Consider the following 19,814-nt stretch of genomic DNA (forward strand, 5'->3'; position numbering starts at 1 on the left):
GCAGTTCCTGGTGCTGATTCCAAAAATATATTTAGTTTTTCTCTGAAGCAATTAGGCGTTTAGATAATTAAGAACAATGGTGCACTTGCTGTGAAAACAATAGGAAAAAAACCACTTCACAAAAACTTCTTATTAGCATATAGCTATATACTAGAATGAATAAGGAACACAATGTTGCAAGCAGATTTTTGATTGAATGATTATTTTTCATTTTATTGCACATTGAAGTTTAGTAGTCGTAACATTTAAACACAGTGGTCACAAAAAGTGCCATTTTAAAAAATTTTAAAGCAATAATTAAGAAATCTGCTTGCAACATTGTGTGCTGCACATATTTGGCTTAATGCTGAAACAAAAATCATTGCTGTATCTGCAATGGGTGTTGAGATATCGCATTCACCAACTTGACAGGAGACCAAAATTCACATCTTGAGAAAATGAGAAAAACAAACGGAAGTCATTTTTAATCACTAAAAGTAAAAAATATGTACATGTCAACTACCAGACATTGTTAATATGCCCCAGGGGCATAGTCATTTTGAGCACTACCACCTTTGTGGCGCTTTTTCAGAGCACGCTGCAAATTTTCTGCCGATGCGCGCTTGCTTGTAGATGCAACGGACCGAAGCTTGTTCTTTTCTACCATACGCCGCACACTTCTCTGGCCAGGATTTAAACACAGCTCGTTCAAAATTCCTACCGAGGTCCTTTGGTACCCTATATTAAACTTCAAGACTGCTTCTGCAACTGCGGCCTCAACACTGAAGAGGGATGCGTGCCTTTCTTTTGGTGCCAGTGCCCATATGAGAGAGTGCAGGCTCTCATTATTATTTTGGGTTTTTCCCCTTGCACATCGCTCAAGGAGCTTCTTGTCAGAGAGGCGTTCATAAATTGGTCGCAATGCCTTGCATACATGACTAGGAAGGCTGTAGCGGTGCCTTGGGGCTGGCTCTCCTTTGGCACTGGCAGCATTTTGCCGGCACCAGGAACTTGAACCTGTTGGGCAAAGGCTGTGATCCGACTCCTGATCATTTGATGTCACATGATAATAGGTAGCCATCACCGCTTTTGCCATTTCTTCTACGTTGCTACTGTGGGACTTGAGTGCCCAGCCTAATTGCTCCTTGGGAAATGCACGGTGTTAATTGCGACCTGTCGTTTCTTGAAGTGGGCAAACATGCATCCCCTATTGCCATACAGCAGCATTTCATGTCACTTCAGGAGAAGTACACTTGTGATGAATATTACACTGATGCTTCGAAGTCTGCTCAAGTCTCCTGTGCAGCACATGGACCACAGTTTTCACAGTCAAAAACCCTGAACAGAAATACTAGTATATTTACCGCTGAATGCAATGGTATCCTTTTAGCTGTGAGACACATTATAGAAAATAAAATACAGACGTCGATCATCTACACAGACTCCCTCAGTGTTTTAAAGTCCCTATCCTTTTGGAAATGGCAAAATAAGAACCCAGTACTGAACTCTCTTTATAACACCCTTATGTTTGCCCATGAACAAGAAATTAAAATTACACTGTGTTGGGTGCCAGGCCACCGCTGTATACCTGGTAATGAGGCAGCTGATAGGCTAGCTGCTTCAGCTGCCCTTAGAAATGACACAGACATTGATAAGATAACTTATCATGACCTCAAACCACACATAAAAAACATGATTCGACAACAATGGCAAGAGGAATGGGACGCAGCATCAGAAAATAAACTACACACAATAAAGGCAAAAATAGGCAGGTACACCACAGAAAAACAACACAGATTTAAAGAAGTAGCCCTGTGCAGGCTGAGAATTGGCCACACATACATAACCCATGCATATCTTTTAACCAACTCTCCTGCACCACACTGCTCGAGATGTGGTGATCGACTCACTGTCATACATGTTTTAATCATATGTGCACAACTGGAACCAGAAAGAAGACGTCATTTTCCCTCCTTGTTCACTCATCAAATACCTGCACACCCATCCATTTTTATTGGCGACAACCCAATGTTTCCTTTAAAACAGGTGCTTAAATTTTTATCACAAGTAGGCTTTTTACATGAAATTTTTTATCGACGTGGGTCTCAGCCCGCTCCTCCTTGAGAGGACGGATGAGATCTTTTAATACATCTACTTATACATTGCGCATCCATTATATATCACAAATGAATTTTAGGCCCTATACACCATTGTTTTTAGCGATATTACAGAGCGAATACATTTTTAGGCCCTATACACCAGTTTTTTATCCCTTCATGAAAAATCACAACTATTCCATCATATAAACTTGAGTGCACCATTAACCTTGAGTTTGGCGCTCTTTGGCCTGAGTCGCCCTTGCGCCATTAAAATCCATCATCATCATCATTGAGTGCCCAGCCATAGTAAGAACTTAGCTTGTTGACTAGATCACCAGTTAGTCTGCCTTTACCACCAAGTGGTTCCGAGCCTGACCCTTTTTGTTTTGACAGCAGATTGCGGAGAGCTGTCCCCATCCGCTTTTGAACATGGTTAAATGCAATCTTCTTTGGTGACCTCAACGTAGCCATACACTTGGTCATCTTTCAGGGCGAGGAAGGACCGGCTGTCGCCGTCTGACAGCACCGTTGTATATCTGAGGTTGTGCTTATGGAGCGATCTTCTAAATAGGATTGGGGCTGCTTCTACTTCCATCTCACCAGCCTTTTTATCAGTATTTTTCTGGCAGACGTGGCTTGCTTTCCATTCTTGGTACGTGGGGTCGTCCACTTTCGGTCCCCGCTCACAACCTGCGCAAAAATTGCTCAGGACAACGTAGTCTAGGACAAGCCCCGTAAAAAGCTCGATGACAGTGCCGACTTCGATGTGGGAAGAATGCCCACGAGTCATCCAAGTCCCATCGTAGGACACGGCTACGTTGCCAGGATTGTCAACGTTCAGTTCATCGTACAGCTTCCGGACTGACTCCGCGCATTCAACGGTCACTTTCTCGGCTGCACGCGTCGCGGCAGGCGTCAGCTTTTACGTAGCTCTGCCACGTTTTCGTGTGCAGTCCACGATGGGAAATATTCATCGCGGCAAAGATGTCGTTGAATTTAGTCCGCCGGTTGCCGGTACTTTGCATCGCGCGCGCAGCCAGAATGTTCACAGCAAAAGGATTTACACTTTGCTTTCCGTCCACACGCGGCGAACTCCACGCCGATGCCTTGTCGCCGCAGTTGACACATGTCAAGAAAAGCTTGACAGCGAGGCCGTATTTGCGATCACCTCGGCCGATTTTAACACTCCCTCCACACGTTTTACACTTTGCACCGTCAAGAAGGCTGTTGATCGACTCGATGCAAATCACGGCGAAGCTAGTCTCATCAAGCGGGCAGATCGCGGCATCGCTGGCGGCAAAGTCTGTCTTACGTTTCGTTGCTGGCGTTGAATCCAACTCCCGCAGTTTGGCGTCGGCTTTTCTCTTTTCACTTGCCAGATCGGAAGGCGTCAGAAGCGTTGTCGTGACGAACGCGGCTGACGACGTCTGAAGTGTGCTCGCTTGACGGGCCCGCTAGGCCTAGCTGATCCGTAGGTTCGTCGACACGGTCACTGGACGCAGGAATCTGCTCGTTTTCGGCGTCTCGCAACACCAAAGCACCTTTTTTTGCCGTATTTATGACGCATCGCAAACTTTCTCGTTGGCGTAGACATCGCTGCGAGATCTCCGAGGCGTTCGAGGCTGACAGCACTAGACAAGATGGCGTCTAAGGGCACGGCTCCGACTGCCCTGACGCGCGCAGCAGACGACGCGAGACGCGAACGGCCAATCACAGGGTCCCTTTTTGTCACATGCACCGAAGCAACGAATAGGAACGTGTGCTGTGGCTTTTTTTCTTTTCCTTGTTTGTATCGAACCAATGAGCGAAACGGCGCGCAGGAGCGCGAAATTTGAAGGCGAAAAGCCACTCTTTCGAAAGAGACCAAGATCGCCGTGAGCGCGGCCGTGGAACGGAAGCTATACTTTTTTGAAAATGCGCTATTTTAGTGAAGACATCAGCTTGAAATGAGCCAGCCGACTTGATATAAATTGATATTACGCCTCAAATATTGACACGAGAGGTGAGAAACTTAGTGGAATCAGAGAATAATAGTTGTAGATTCCAATACTTCAGTTTTATAAAAATTGATTTTTGGGCGATTTTTCCGCCTTCAAGACCCGTGTCCCCCCTTAAGCATGGCTTGAACTTAGTGATATGAGTGAAAGCTGGGTTAAACTTGGTTGTGCATGGTTTGACGCTTTTAATTAGGGGCACGCTCGAGCTTTGCCTTGACAGGAGTAAAGTCAAGTTTAGGGGGAAGGTAGGTGCAGTATGCTTTTGGTGAACACCATGGAGTGGTGGACACCTACACTTAATGAGGTGGCCAAGGTCACACCACCTTATTGAAGGTTAAGCTACCGGGCAGGTTGACCGTGAGAGATAAGACATAGTGATGCTTTCTCGTCAAAAACTTTGGAGGTTGTTTTTCGCTATGGCCAGGTGATGCCCTGGCTCATTGTTGTAGTGCTTGTGCTTTCTTGCAGTGGAACCTTGGTTGTGCTTTGCTTCAAGGGGCTGTTGTTAATGTTAATCTTACTTGTGGCGAGCATAGTTCTGCATGAGTCTGCTTTGAAAAGGGGGTGTGTTTGAAGCACAGTGTGCGCTGGTGTATGTCAGTGCTCAGTGCATCTCTCTTGTGCTTTCAGGTTATGGAGCGGATTGGGGAGCCAGTGCGCCATATGCCGATTACCTATGCAGGTGGCCAGAGCGTCCTCCCTTTCCCTTCATACCCTCCACATCCAGTAATCTACATGTACTATGGACCTCCCCAGGGTCCCCATGCGCTGCCATTTGTTACAACTGTAGCCCCACTTCAGCCCCATGTGGCCATGCCAAGTGCAATGGCTGGTGAACCTTTGGCGCCTTCACACTTTACTGATCCACATGGTCCGAGCTCGGTCAGTTTCTTATCCTTCTATACTGTTTACGGAGCGAGAATGTGTGCAGTGGCCAAATGGCTGCTGGTATCGAGCAAGCAAGAGCTGAGCGAGTGGCATTATTATTATTAGTAGTAGTATTATTATTAGTATTATTGTTGTTGTTTTTATTATTATTAAATGAACCTGGGTGAACATCAGGCGCAGGCAGTAGTGGCATCAGAACAGCTGCCATTGTGCTTATTATGGCTAGTAGCAGCAGCAGAAGTGTCCAAAGTCCTGCTGGTGCTTCTTGCACAACCGAATTTTGGTGTGTAGCTACGCAGTCAAATCTCGGTACTACGAACACCACATTAACGAATTATACAAATTAATGAATTTTTTATAACCCTCAGCAGATTTCCTATGTTTTCAATGTAAAAATATTTCAGAATTACGAATTTCAATATAGCGTATATTTCAGAATAATGTACATATTTTATTTCTCTTCTATAATATGGGCACGTCAGTATTACAAATTTGGCGAAAATTAATATCGCCCCAGCTCGCAACTCTTGCGTGGAACAAAAACTGTCTTTTCAATGGATATGGTCCGTGGGCTGTAGCTATCATCATTGGCATATTTAGTGCCAGCTCCTACTGCCAGCACAAAGCTGGGGTTTAATATGCAGTAGCCAACAGGCCTAGCCACCTTTTTTTTGTGCGGTGTGTCGTTTGCCGGTCGGTCATTCTTGTCATTCTCGCGTTCAGGAAGGCGTTTTTTCTATGGATTATCCTGTTGCGAAGTTCATGCGAGATCTGACGCTGATTATAGCCAGTGAGGATGTCAAGAAGCTAAGAGAACACCTTCTGCTGCAAGAAACCGACACGGAAAAAGCGAATTGACCTCGGCAGATCAACTGCCGCAATCATTTTGAAAGACAGAAAAGATTTTCAAACTTCAGGGAAAACTGAAGATGAGGTCATATCGAACTTTGATGTTTCTTGTGCAAGGACAAAGCCCGTGCTTTCATCGCTCGGTGTAATAACGTACCCGATGAGGTGTTGCGGAAAGTGGAAGGTGTATGTGCTGTAGTGGTGTAATGTCGTGTGTGCCACACGTGGCAGAAGAAAATTACTGATTTCTTCAAATAAATCAGCTTTGAAGTTAGTGCAACATTTTTCGTTTGAGACTTTGCTGCTCTAGACACATGCCTACTGCCAAGGTACATCATTTTCATACCTAGGTTTGACCACTGACTTATAACCGCAAATTTTTCATTACGATATTTCAAAATAGCGAATAGTTTCTTGCGGTCTCGTGTGATTCGTTATGTATCGAGATTTGACTGTAGTTGATGATTTTGCATGTGTAAATTTATAGCTTGACTGTTATCTGACTTACTAAAGAATAGTCTGCCTCTTTTTTTTTTCTAAATAATCAATTGCTGCCTGCATGGATGGAAAGGCTCATTTATCATCTTTGTGCCAGGCAAAATTTTGAAGCATTGCTGTTCAGTGTGTTTTTTGTTAAGATTTGTAGAGAACTCAACTCACAGAAGAGACGACTCCATATGTAAGTAGGCCCCCTCCCCCACCTTCCACAGTATGGCATTGAGATTTGTGTAGCTCAAAGCAAAAAGATAACCTCACTACAACGAACAGGGACATGGTGAACTATCGGTTGGTTTGTGCCTTATTTTTATGATACTTTAATCTGTATGATGAAGCAAAAAAATTCAATGTGATGCTTAATCAGTTGTAATCAAGCAGTCTTTTGGCATTCACATGGCTAAAAATGAGTAAAGGAGCCTGAAAAACTTGTTTGCATGCTGTGCCATCTAGAGGCAGCAGGAAAGGTGGCGGGCATTTGACCGGCACTTGTCGGAATCATTGCCTTGTCCTGGACACGCTCCTGCCACTGCTCCAACCGGATGGTGCTCATGTGCGGCACTTCGCGAGTGAAATAGCAACCCAGAAGTACACAGCAGTTTCACTTGGGACGAAAATTTGGGCTTTGTAGGACGGTCAGGAGCAGGCGCAAAAAAAAGATGTTGCAGAGTGTTGCACCTAGCACTGTGTCAACAGTCATGAACGAGGAATCGAAGATTTAAGGCTTGTGTTACAAAGGTGCGGTGAAAAACTATCCAAAGCATGTTAGCATTGTCACGTCATCAAGTGGCACTTACAAATTTTGCAATTGAGAGCTCAGTCACTGAACATAACAACCTAGTTGTGGTGCCGTAGCACCCGAATTGACCAAAAAATCATTGATCAACTCATTCCTGCATATGATGCAAGTAGTGATGATCACAGCGAACCGAAAAGAGAAGAGTGAGCTCTAAACAGTGCAGAGGCTGCCGACATGGCCAATATTGCACCATTTTTTTAATTTTATTTCTTCAATTAAACTTTGTGCGTGGGGGCAACATTCCTACTCTGATTTTTTGTTCAACACCGAATGAAAGGCAGGGTGTCACGTTTATACAAAGTTTTTTATTTAAAAATGGGCATTTTTGCACCTTCGTGTTTTCCATATTTAGGGTGCCTTTTTGCTTCAGTTTATTGGCAGACGTGTTCGCAGGAATTTGAGCGCATATTTTTAAGATAAATATCGGATATAATGTAGTTTTCATGCCAAATACGACTTTATAATGAGGTTCAACTGTACAATCAGAAGGCCAGCACATGAGGGCAACCGGAAGGCAGAGGTGATGAACAGCGCTACATTTTGTTTTCCGCACACTGCCAGCTGACTAGCAGCTGGTTGAACTCACTGCAGTTCCGTAGTTCTGGATTCTGACTGAATGCACGCTCCGAAGGTTACCAGAAGTTTGCTGTCACACTGTTCACTAGTCATCAAAAAATATTACCACTAATGTATGCAAGCTGAATGAATAGTGCGCATTTTGTATGTTTATAGCAAGACAAATTTGCGCACATTTCTTTTTATCATTTATACCCCGCTGTGAATGTTACCAGTACTGTGCGTATACTCCCCATGGCTTGGCCAGCCACTGTGAATCCCACAAGTATGTTGACTTCTTGTAGAGATGGATTCCTTAGTTCCAGGTGGCCGTTTCTGGAAAAATTGTCGGCTTATATGCATCAGTATACCATAATTTTAAACCTCGCGAATTACACATTGGAAATACACATTGGTGTTTGTCATGGAATCAAAGTAAAAAGCAAGTTAACTGCGCAGCCTCTGTATCAAGGTGCATGAGCATTTTGCTTTTAGCCTGTTTCCTCCTTTACTTTATTTTGCTTGCTGGGGAAGTACAGTTCTTGGCTTTGTTAAAAACTTTGCATTACAAGTTGCCTGCCATGCAAATGACCTGCAGCTGAATGCCATAACTACCTGGTGTACAGCTGCTAAGCGTGAGGATGCAAAATCGAAATTTCAGTAGAAAAAGAAGCCTGTTGCGTGTTGCATGCTGTGCGACATTAGTGTGCATTAGAAGACCCCAAAAGGTGTAAATTATTCTGGAGCTCTTCACTGCAGCATGTTTCTCATTCCTTTCTCCGCACCTTCTCTCACGGCACAGTTCAGGTGTCCACCAAGTAGTGTGAGTTATTGCACCTTTTCTTTCACAATAACCTTTTTACTGTGGCACATTTCTCACTCACTCCTCCACACCTTCTCTCACGGCACAGTTCAGGTGTCTACCAAGAAGTGTGAGTTATTGAGCCTTTCCTCTTATAATAACCTTTTTACTTTCTCTCTTTCTTTGTCTGTAGGCACTTCTGAGATGTGGCATAGAAATGTGCAAAAGAGCAAGCCTTGTAACGTGCTGTGGGGCTCTATTTCTAGCTCGCAGTGCTTTCCACTGCTAAGTTCAGATTTACAAGCAGTGCTGCCCACCTATGGTTGTCATAAAGTATGCTGCAACTATGACGCATGCCTGTTTGCAGTTTTGTTTACAGTTCACCTGTGGTCACGGAGTAAGATGAGACAGAGCGCCGACTCTTGCACACTGCAGTGCATTCAGCATTCACGATTTTGCTACAGGAACGCTGAACCCATGTCTGGCGCTCAGCTTTGCACTGCACTCTCTCCCTGATCCCCTTTGCTTGCCGACGCAGCTTTATGCACGCTTCCGCTTTTCGCCATCCTCCTTGCAGAAAGAGTTAACGACGCTATAGCAAAACGAAATGCCCCTGTCGCACTCGCAACTCTCACAGCACAGCCGTCCATATAACGCAAAGAGAAAATGCAGAGACGTGAAATATGTTGTCCGCATGAAGAGCTGCGTATATAGGAATGAGCCAGTGGGACGCTGCAAGTGAGCTGTATGAAACAGACTAAAAACGCAACTGCCAGGGATATTGTAAGAAGTGGCGCAGGCAACAGACGACACGACAGTGCAGCTCAACGATGCAGACTACAGGCACAATAGCCACAATAAGATGGAATAAAGTTTTGCAACATTTAGAAAACCTATGCCGGCACTACGGAACCGCCGGAGCGGTGGCGGCAAGCATCACCAGCATCGATGGTAAATTCGAGCACCATTTTTTGGATTTGCCACCGAGCTTTACCCAACCTAGCCAATTATTGCTCTTCCCAACAGCGGAGTTGGCACTCCCCTCTACTTACTCCGTGCCTATGGTTCATCGGTATTTGAAGAGAAAGCCTGGTCTGTTTTTAAACGTGTAAGAGTTGACAATTGCAGTATATTTTTTAGACCTTCCTCTTTGTTGCTGCAAGTAGTTTTCAATGTTATGGTCAGAACAGTATTGAAAAAACAAGCTGAAACTGCGTGTCAGCCAGCAAATGACATAATCTAACACCAACAGGTTGTCAGCAGACAAGTAACTTGTGATACAAATTGTCCCGTTTCAGGTCAGAAAATGGGAAGCTTTAAAATCTGTTCTTTCTTTAACAACACACCACAAGCTTCAGGAATTCAGGCTTTTGAAAAGAGCAACTTTAAAGAGAGGTATTTGGTTACATGCACTTCTACTGAAGGTTTCAGTTAGTTTTTTGTGGTCGTTTGAAGGGCAACTCTGGCAGTTTTTTAACCTTTTGAAGCTATTTGCTTCATTGTGTTTCTAAGCGCTTCCTTGGTTGTTTGCAATATAAAATTTTTAGTTAGGACAGGAAAGCTGAAAACTGAATGTGCACCGGCTGTTACGTCCTGGGTTGGTGTGCCAAGCTGCGCAGTTCCCTAGGTTGTCAGAACTGCTAGCAGCCGCGCTATGTGCTTTTTGCTAACATGTCTGAGAGATCAGAAAGCAGTTTTGCGAAGACCAAAGAGTCGTCAGAAAGGAACTGTTTTTTGGGCCTGTGGAGTCCTACAATGGGCAACATTTTCTGAAAGGTAGAGGTGACCTATAAAACTATAAGTAAGCACTTGTATCATATCATGAGCATGGGTTTCGTATACAGCTGTGGGAATGAAAGTTAAAAACGTGGCTTCCACTTGCACCTATGACTGCTGCCTTCTTGTTCATTTGGCAGCTGCACTTGTGCGAGAGCTTACTGTTGGACAAACCGTTCGTAGAGAGAAAATTTATGTGAAATAGAAGAGCATGCAAGTATTCCCAAACTACCACCCGTATTTTATAGCACTGGGGTAATAGGTGCAACTAAGCAAAAAATATGCAAATTCCATGTGCCCATGGGAATAGTAATAAAATTAATTAGGCATGTTTGAAGAAATTGTAGTTTTTTTACTGAGCTAGCAGATACAGTGCAGTGCTTCCTCCTGACGGCCGCACCTCATTCAGCTGGATGGACATTGCACTTGAAAAACGGGAATACAAAACATGCATTCAATTGCTTGCTGAAAGCAGCCTTAGTCAAAAGCTTCAGTGAGTTACATGCAGTCATTATAACACACTGGTGGAAAGCGTGCCGAGCTCAGGCTGACTTCTTCCTTTTAGTTGGCGCAGTAGACAGCTTTTATTAAACTTTCACAAAGGTTCTTGTTGCTGGGAAATGTATAGTAGATCATACCTGTTGTTGCCGCTGGGGTATTTGTGTACTCTGCAGCACAAGGAACTCGAGCTGAAAGCAGGAAAGTAAACCGGTGTGAGCCTACTCGGATGTGTGGAAACCCGCGTGCTCGTATTGTGCTTGACTTGCACCCGACCAACCCTTAGCGTTATCAGCACGGGATGGCCTGTAGAAATCGCTCGGTAATAGAGCATGGGTCTTCTTAAGGGGTACTAATCTTGAATGTTTGATTGCAGAAAACTGTGCTTCAATAAGGAATTTCACACGGGAGACATATTTGTTTGCATGAAAAAAAGAAATGCTTGTGTTGGCCTTCAACGACATTCAGCAATATTTTCCTCTCTCATTAGCATCATGTGAGCATTGACTAGCCAGGAAGCTGCTCAGGACTGACGTGCTATTCAAATATTAAGGGACTGTACTTTGCTACTGGGCTGTAATAGGGTCAGTCTTGGTCGTGACGACCAGCAAAATGCTAGAGGTGCTGATGTGCTGTGCTATATCAGCACACAATAAAGAACCATAGTAAGTTTCCTTCAGAGCTCACATATCTTAGCATTACACCACACAGTTTAGTTTTTTTACTGTGCGCCATAATTTTACATCAGTACCTCTGCAGACATGCGCAAAGTAACAGTATCTACATTTGTGTGTTTACTATTTCGTGTTTTCTTGTTCAGTTTTGCCGACATATGACTGCTTGTGCTTGCATGCCATACATGTGTTTGCAGTGGAATGGCAGCCTGCACAGCTGCAATGCTTGTAATTAGGGCCTCTTTGCAGCCTGTTTAAAAAATTGCAAAATTTTGCAGTTACCTTGAGAACGCATGGCAGTTAGAGCTCAAGGCTGCCATCTTGTGAATGTTCACTTATTGTGTTCAGAATGCAGTGAGTGTTGTGGGTGGACAGTGAAGCTTCTTTTGGAACTTTAGAGCCTAATTTTGTGCATAGCTTATTCTTATAACTGCGGATGCAAGGATAAAATTCAGGCAAGCTTCATTGGTTTTGGTGTTTAGAAATTTCTGAAATAACTCCACTTACTTCATTGGGTAATATTTCCTTTTTGGGAGCTTTGAATTGCTCTGAGCTGTAGTTGGTCCTCTTTCTTTTGATGGCAGTGGCAGCAGCATGCTGTTCTGGCTCTTCTATTCTTGAATAGGTGGTGCACCTTGCAGCTTTCTTCATTTTACGCTTTGTGCATGTGCAATTTATGCTGGCATGTGGAAATGTAGGTTGATTTGTTCTTGCATGCATTCTCTGCATTCCCGCTTCGTACTGAGCTCGCAGTCTGTGGGTCACGCTTCAGTCACATTGCTGTGTCATTCTTGCTACTTCTGAAGGTTGTGAGCACTGCCTACTCTATGCCAAAGTGCTCCTTGGACTAGCCTAGCCTTTTGGAAGTACAACTTCCAAACTTGCATCTGAGTGAGGAAGGAAATAAGGCAGGGGAAAGCCTCGTCTAGCATTCATCTTGGTAACCTTCCAGCTTTTACTCAGGTTTCCTGAGAAGGCAGTATTCACAGCACCAGTGTTCATCATCAATGTCGGCCTAACTAACATCCTCTGCTGGACAAGGGCCTTGATCTTTCCTATCCCATTCGTGCTTCGTCTATAGCTATCTTAGGAATGGTGACTGCGACTAATGTCTAAATACTGTTTCTAACACTAATTTTTGTTGCTTGCATTCATGTATAGCTGATAATGTGTGTAGGGCAGGAAGATAGTACTGTTTGATTGCATCGCCCTAATATCGTCGATCAGCTCACTACATTGGGCTGTGTGGTTGGCAGCTTGATTCTTGTCAGTGAGGCTATGCAAACCCAACCCTTCCATACAGTCTCCCTCACTTCATTTATGCTGGATGTGTGTTGCTGGAAGATGTGAGAACTATTTTGATTGGTCTTCTGGAGGTTCCTTGCGTACATATGGCGATTGAACTTGTTGGACCACATAAGCGTCAACTGTGTTGCGTCGCTGTATCGTCTGGTGGCTTAACTTCGGCATCAAGAGTGCACTTGGTGTATCCATTTCTGTTTTTTCTCGTGGTTAGTGCTCGCATGTTTACCTTCCATTTCCTCAAGTTAGGTGCAAGGAGTATGGCAGCATTTCGGAGTGTGCTTCTGGCGAAGAGAAACGGCGCTTAGCTGACTGCAGGCATGACCACGAAAGTGCATTGGAAAAGAGGCAGTTGTCATAACGCACGCAAGCTTCTTGACTCTTGACAGTGCTTAATATTAGCGTCGCTTCTCATATAAATGCAGGGAACGGAAAGGCGCCGCAGGCGCTCTTCGAAACCTCTGCGAGCTGGAAAAGGACGCGCCAAGCGCAATCTCCCGGGCCACCAGGTGACGCAGCAATGAGTTCGGTCAATGCTCGTATGGTCCAGAAAACTTTGTTCCCGAATGTACAAATTAAGTGAATAGCAAGCATTTTTGTTGTTATAACCGAAGGTTATTGTGTGCATGCTTCGTGTGATGTTCTGAGAGTGAGTGAGTGATTTATGCTTAGAATGAGTTCTTGTGATAAAGAGTTTCTGTTCATTTGTTGCAGCCTAAAGAGGAGGAGGTGGCAAGCTCTGTGACTACAGTCAGTCAGGAGGCACCAATTGTTGTGGAGGAGGAAGGGAATTTTGAGCCAGAGGAGGTGGTGGCTCCTGCTGTCATTGAGGCAGCACCTGAGGCATCTGAGGCACCACCAGTCAAGCTAACGTCCCCTGCTCCATGCAATGCAGATAGCATTCCTAAGGCAGATGAACCTGCTGTAGAACCTACCCAGGCTGCTACTCCTGTGGAACGACCAACTGCTGTGGCCCCTGTGGTCAATGGATCTAGCCCAGCCATGCGTTCCTGGGCTGACCTGTTCAAGAAAGGCTCGGGAGGAACGGCAAGAACAAACAAACTTCATTCAGCTGTGCCCGCCACATCTGACTGTGCCACAAGTGATTGTAATGAGGAACTACGGACAAAGCCTGGAGTGCCAGAATCTGGTGACAACAAGCTTGGCAGTGAGTTCTTTCTCAATTACTGTGAAATCTTGACAGTGTAAATTTTATGAAGTTGCAAAAAAAAAATAAAATAATCATCTCCTGCAAAGGCAACAAAACTCCACCTTTGAGTTTCCCCTAAACTTTAGACTAATACCGGTTTCCTTTGGGCGAACAGGAGCACTTTTAGCTGCACTAAAAGTGCTCTCGCAAGTTTCAGCAGCTACCAGTGGTCGAACAGGAGCAGTAGCGTTGTGTTCTATTGGCAGAGGAGGCGCGCTTTTGGGGTCCCGAGAGCAGTCCTCGGTGCTCCGTCGCCAGCGGCGGAGTACAAGGAGAACGGAGGAAGTCACGTGACCTTTTTGACGCAAGCACGGGAAAAGTTTGATCACATGACGCCTGACATGTCACGCGCTCTACCTCGCTACGCTGCTCTCAGAGCAGCATGAATGTTCCATTGGAGAGACGAGAATGCGTGTCCTCAGTGCTCTCGTGCGCTGCTCTGGCTGCTCGTTGCCTTTGCTCCTGTTCACACAATGGAAACCGGTATAACATCGATTGCACTTCGAGTTGGATCAATTCGCTCTCGCCCTACTCTGCCAGGCTTCCTGGGTAGCTCATTCGGTAGAGCGACTGCCCCGGTAAGGCGGTGGCCCAGGGTTTGAACCTCGGACCAGGATGAAATGTTTTTAATGAGTTTTTGAGAAAGCTGTAGGCTTTTCTTTGTAGCCATGCAGCTGCCGTTGGGTGGATGCCGGTGAGAAATGCAATCACTCATATCTCTCTATGGCTGATGGTGGGATTTATTTACTGCTATTCGCGGTGTGCCTCGCGATCACGGTATTGGCGATGTGCAGGAAATGTTGGAGGTGCAGGAATACGTACCATTCTTGCATAGAAACTCTTGTAAGTAGTGGTTTAAGGCAGGTAAAAGAAAAAATTAAGGATGATTTCACTACTCCCTGATGCGAAATTTGTGCATAGCTATTTAACACATTCCTGCCCACGGGCAAAGTGGTAGTTTTCGGGTGGTGTATCCCTCTCCCTCTTCCTAACGTTTCTAGTCTCGCCTAGTTTCGCCTAACATATTTATTCATGAGGCAAGGAAAAAAAATTGAAAAGATATAAAAAACGTCTATGTTCTTTCACACAAGTGACACATACACAAAAGTTTCTGCAGCAAGAATTTGTGCATGATAATATCAGTGCGTATGTACTATTTAGGGATGGAAGTGCTCCTCCATTTTCTCCATTCTGCTCCAAACTGCTTTCCCTGCTCCATCCTGCTCTAAAATGCAATATTGCTCCAAAACTGCTCCAAACTGGCTACCTCAGTGTTCTGCCATCAAATTAACAGAACATGTGAACAATGTCACAGCATTGGGGGCAATGATATAACTCATCTTGCACTGGGCCTAATGGAAATAAAATTTTTGTTAGGGATGAATGGAGTATAATATTTGTATGCAAGTAAATTTAGTTTGGGCCACAGGTGATTGAAGGGAATTAATTGCGAAAAAAAATGCACTGTGCGTTTGACAGTGCACCTACTCTTAGCCTTGTGAATCGCCAGTGGAGGGAAAAGCGAGAGCAGCAAGTGTAGCAGATAGCACAAACTACTCTGAGCCATTCGGAAACTTGTATGACTGCAAAAACTCCATGAGTTATTCTAATGGTTCTGCTCTAAGAACAAGTAGGCACTCGTCGAGCCTCCTTGTCAGTGACAAGCTTGTCGGGCCTACTACAGACAAAAACATTTTTGAATCGTTATGGGTTGGTACTCCAAAAATGTCACTCATTCGGGAGCTTCTCAAGAGTGTTGGAAAGCCATACAGGGGCCGTATCCAGCGGAGGTTCCTTTCGAGAACCGTTCTCTTTCAAGATGACTTCAATTTGACGTCAGCAAGGCAGCGGGCGCCACCTCACAGCGAGGACGGGAAAGGCAGCGGCCAATCAGCGATGGCGCCAGATCGTAGGCGTGTCTACCACGAGCATGTGGCTTTTTCTGGTACCAAATAATTGTACCAAAGTGGTGTTAAGCACGAAATAAATCTAATAATTACATAGTCAAACTAGTGAATAATAGACTGAAATATTCTTAGAAGCATACCGTTAACTGCCAAGCAATTGTCTTGGCTCATGAGTACCTTTCTTCGCCGCTAGATGGTGTCGCGTACGCGGCAGCGTCGTCTGCTTCCTCACTCGCTGTGAAGTTTTTGTAAGTTCTGCCTTTCGCACTGAGTGGCAAATATCCTAAGAACGAGGTCTACAACGCCCATAGTATGCAGTCCGAATCACGCTAGCTCTATGACGGAGGAGTTGCTGCCGCCGTTGCGAGTACGAATGAGCTGCTTGATACCGGCGCGTCTGCGCCTGCATATGTAGCGGAGCAGCGTCCGTAGCCTTATCGGCCGCTCAAGCGTCGTGAGTATGCGCGACCTTTCCGTGAATAGCTGTCAATGTAGGGCGCAGCCGATGACACATGGAATCCGACCGCACTCGATCCAGTCAGCCACCGTCTACTCCCCTTCCGCTGATGTAGAAGGAGGCAAAACTCAGCCCGCACTTACTGACGCGAATTATTTGTCTACGACTACCGGATTCAACTGGTCGCACTGCTGTTGACCGAAATCTCCCGATCGCAAAGTAGCGATCAAAGCGCGTAGAGCACCTTTGCTTCTGACGGCAGCCCGGCATACCCCTTCGTCCCCACTTCGCTTTGCGATTGGCACGCAGCCTTAGCTAGTGTTGCCGCAAAACCTCCTGAGACATGTAGAAGCCGTTGTCTCGTTTTTCTTTTCTTTTACTGCGCCAGTTTACTAAACCTGCAAAGCGCTGCCCAAAAAACACACACAAAAAAAAAAAAAAAAAAGGATACTACGGCCGTACTCAAACAGCTGCGCGGCGCGCGGCGCCGCTCGACTACGGCCTTGAGGCGCCACAGCAAGCGCAGAGCGGTTCCATCTCGAAGCAGACCAACTCGTCGTGGTTCCTGCGCCGGCCGGCAAAAAGGTTCCTTTCGGAGCGGTGGCCCCGCCCCGTGACGTAGGCGGAAAACGCGGAGCCGCCTCTGGAAGTTCTGGGGGTCACGCCGGACGTGACGCAGCAACCAATTAGAAGCGGCGAAAGGAACCAGTTCCCGAACGGAACCGTCGCGAGATCTGGCCCCAGGGCCTATTGCCAAGATTTTAAAAATAAGCCCCAGCATTGCTCAAACAAAGAGTGGTAGAACTATTGGTAGGAGGCAGTGAAGTAAAAATGCTGAAGGATGAAAAGGCTACCCTTCAGTTCCATCTATATTTCCTGAAGGCACTACTGACCACTGCTCAGGAATTTACAGCATAGGAATAGGATCAAAAAGATATCCACAAAATAGAGAGCAGAAATGTCATGCCCAATAATCTGAGCTCCAAATTAGTGGTGCTGCTTGAGCGCATTGAAGTGATAAACTCGACATTTGAATCTGTCAAGTCAGAATAGGCAAATACTTTAGGTCACACTAGGTATTCAGTTATGAAGCGCACCAGCAAATGTTCCTTTTGCTGCTGTTGTGTCCCAAGCTGTTGGCCGCTTGTCTTGTCAGAAATGAGTGTGAAGTTGGAGAGGCATTGAACTTGCATAAAAAGGAATCAGATCGGAGGTTTCATATTTTTCTGTCAGGAAGAGAAAACTGCAATTACTACGATTGTCAGAGGCATTTGGCCTTACAAAGCTGCTCCAAAATGCATGAGGCTGCTTCCACCCCTGACTGTTAGTAGCAAAAGTTTGCGGAATCTCCAGCGCGTGGCTAAGCAATGGAAAACTGCATTGGTGCGCCACTTGCCACAATTGTGCCCAATGACGAGGCTAGCAAAATTGCATCTGAATCGCACTTTGCGCAAGCTTGTTTTTTCTGGGTTATCAAGCATGTTTCATCACTTGCTTCCCTCTGACACACTTATCAGACTCACGGGGGGCACTGAGGCGCTGTATGACATTCGCCCAAATTATCCGGAGCACTTCACAGTTGTAGCCGCCAAAGCAGACGACCAAGGATGGTGACACAGCAAAAGCAATTGAGTGGCAGCAACGAGCATCAAAAGCGGATCCAGGAGAACAAAGCAATGAGCCATCCCTGACTGTGAAGTAAGGATAGGCATGGGGGCGCAAAGCGTGCTTTAGACGCAAGTTCTGTTAGCCTGGTCATTGGGCGCAATTGTGGCAGATGACACAGCAATGCAGTTTTCTGTCCCTCCGCCACGCGCTGGAGATCCCTCAAACTTGCCGCTGACAGTACATGTTCATACCTGCCAACTTTTTTTTTTTTTTCTAATTTTTACATCTTTTTTTTTTGCGCTCTATAGCTATAATCCTATAACGTTCTATAATATAACAATGTCGGACAGCAGCGCGGGAGCAGTTGGCCACCAGCATGCACCTTAAATCGAGGTAGCAACCGCCGGCACCATCATAAGTGCGAGTAACTCTAGCAACCAGCGGGTGCTGCCATATTGGATTTTGTGGATTGGCTCATCTCAGGCTGGCTCGTGCATTTAGCAATTCAGTCGTATCATCGTGGGTGCGCTAGCCGTGCTAGGCTTCTGTTGGCTTTCTCAGGTCTTCGAGTGCGGTGCGGAACACCGAACTACTCTTTGTGTTTCCCCGAGTTGGAGCGATTAACGCTTTTGAAAGCCAAGAAATACTTGCGAGTATTTCGGAAATCGTATGCGACTCATCTACCGTACTTTGACAGTTCGCGAAAAGGTGACATTTATGGACTGTGTACCACGTGCGCTTATGATCTGAGCATTTCGCACGGCGGCAAGAACTGCAGAAGTGCAGGACACCATCAACAGTTTCTTCCAAAAAAAAATGGCAAAGACAGTGGCTCCATGCAGAGTGACTCTTTGCGGGATTTCTTGTCGAATACAACCTGCCGATAAGCGTGAGTGATCACGTGGGACCGTTGTTTCAGAAAATGTTCCCGAAAATATGAAAAAATTCCCCCTTGCAGCGGCAGTCTCCCGAATTTTCATGTTGCTAAGTTGGCAGGCATGCATGTTATTACAGAATACTTTGAGCTGCGCTAAAAAATTCTAAACCTTGTGAAGAGGCTCCAGCAAGCAAAACGCAATGCCGAGGTCACCATTCTCTGGTCGTTCTGTGCAGCCAGCGGCAAGTGATGGCTCCTGAAAAACGTTGACACACTATAGGTATGAACTGTGATTTTTAGAACACTCAGGATATCGTTCGTTTCAGACTGATTTGATGCCGTTTCACTTTCCATGTTAAAATCCGACAAACTAAAGTTGTCGTCTTTGTCGTTACTCCTATAGTCGCCCAAAAACTTGTCTTTAGATGCACAAGACTCTGGAGAAACACCCAGTTTCCGTGGGCTACAGTGCTGCTGCCGTGTTGTAAACAATGCACGTGTGTCATCTCACCTGGCTCGGCCAAAGGGGAAGGGGGGATTAAATCCCTCCGCATGGCAACAAAATGAAACAAAAATCTAAACAGAGATTAATTCCTCCGCTTGTCGCTGCATGACTAGTTGACGAGGGGTGCTTATGTTTATTGTCGTAAGCGGACCTTTAATTTGTACAGGCACTGGCAGAAAAGTGTAAAGCATCTTAGTGATATACTGAGGCAAAGATTTTGAGAGAAGTTTGTATGCATGTATGTTCAGCTACAAAGCATTCATTTTTCTGATGAGGCAAAGAAAATGTATCAGTAGAGAAAGAACAGCCACTAGCGAGCAGTGCAGGTCCCTTGTTTTTCTTTTCTGAGAAATTCTTTCTTTGGCTCTTGACTCTTATATTCGGTTGCACCGTTGACTGCGCCTACGGCAACATGGCTCAGCCGCCAAACAGACGCAGAAGAGCTGTACTCTAAAACTGTACGTAAACAGTAGCTTGCTTTAAACATTTCACTCGGCTGTTTTTCAAAACTGTTTACCAGCGTACTGACACTTTGTT

The 19,814-nt window shown here is 45.4% G+C and overlaps 1 protein-coding gene across 5 annotated transcripts in view; it reads left to right on the plus strand.

The window, feature by feature from the left end:
• Positions 1-19,814, plus strand: part of Usp10 (ubiquitin specific protease 10) — a 109,896-nt gene that overhangs the window by 42,503 nt on the left and 47,579 nt on the right. For 4 of the 5 annotated variants that reach the window (XM_084590083.1, XM_084590086.1, XM_084590084.1 and 1 more), the window contains exons 7-9: positions 4,706-4,957; positions 13,139-13,222; positions 13,428-13,881. In XM_084590083.1, coding sequence (XP_084446209.1) covers positions 4,706-4,957; positions 13,139-13,222; positions 13,428-13,881 — 790 coding nt within the window. The remainder of the gene's footprint in view (positions 1-4,705; positions 4,958-13,138; positions 13,223-13,427; positions 13,882-19,814) is intronic. The other variant, XM_084590087.1, reaches the window with a different exon arrangement.

Source organism: Amblyomma maculatum, chromosome 1 (genome assembly GCF_055883805.1).
Source record: "Amblyomma maculatum isolate TAMU_Amacu chromosome 1, ASM5588380v1, whole genome shotgun sequence".
Taxonomy (NCBI): Eukaryota; Metazoa; Arthropoda; class Arachnida; order Ixodida; family Ixodidae; genus Amblyomma; species Amblyomma maculatum.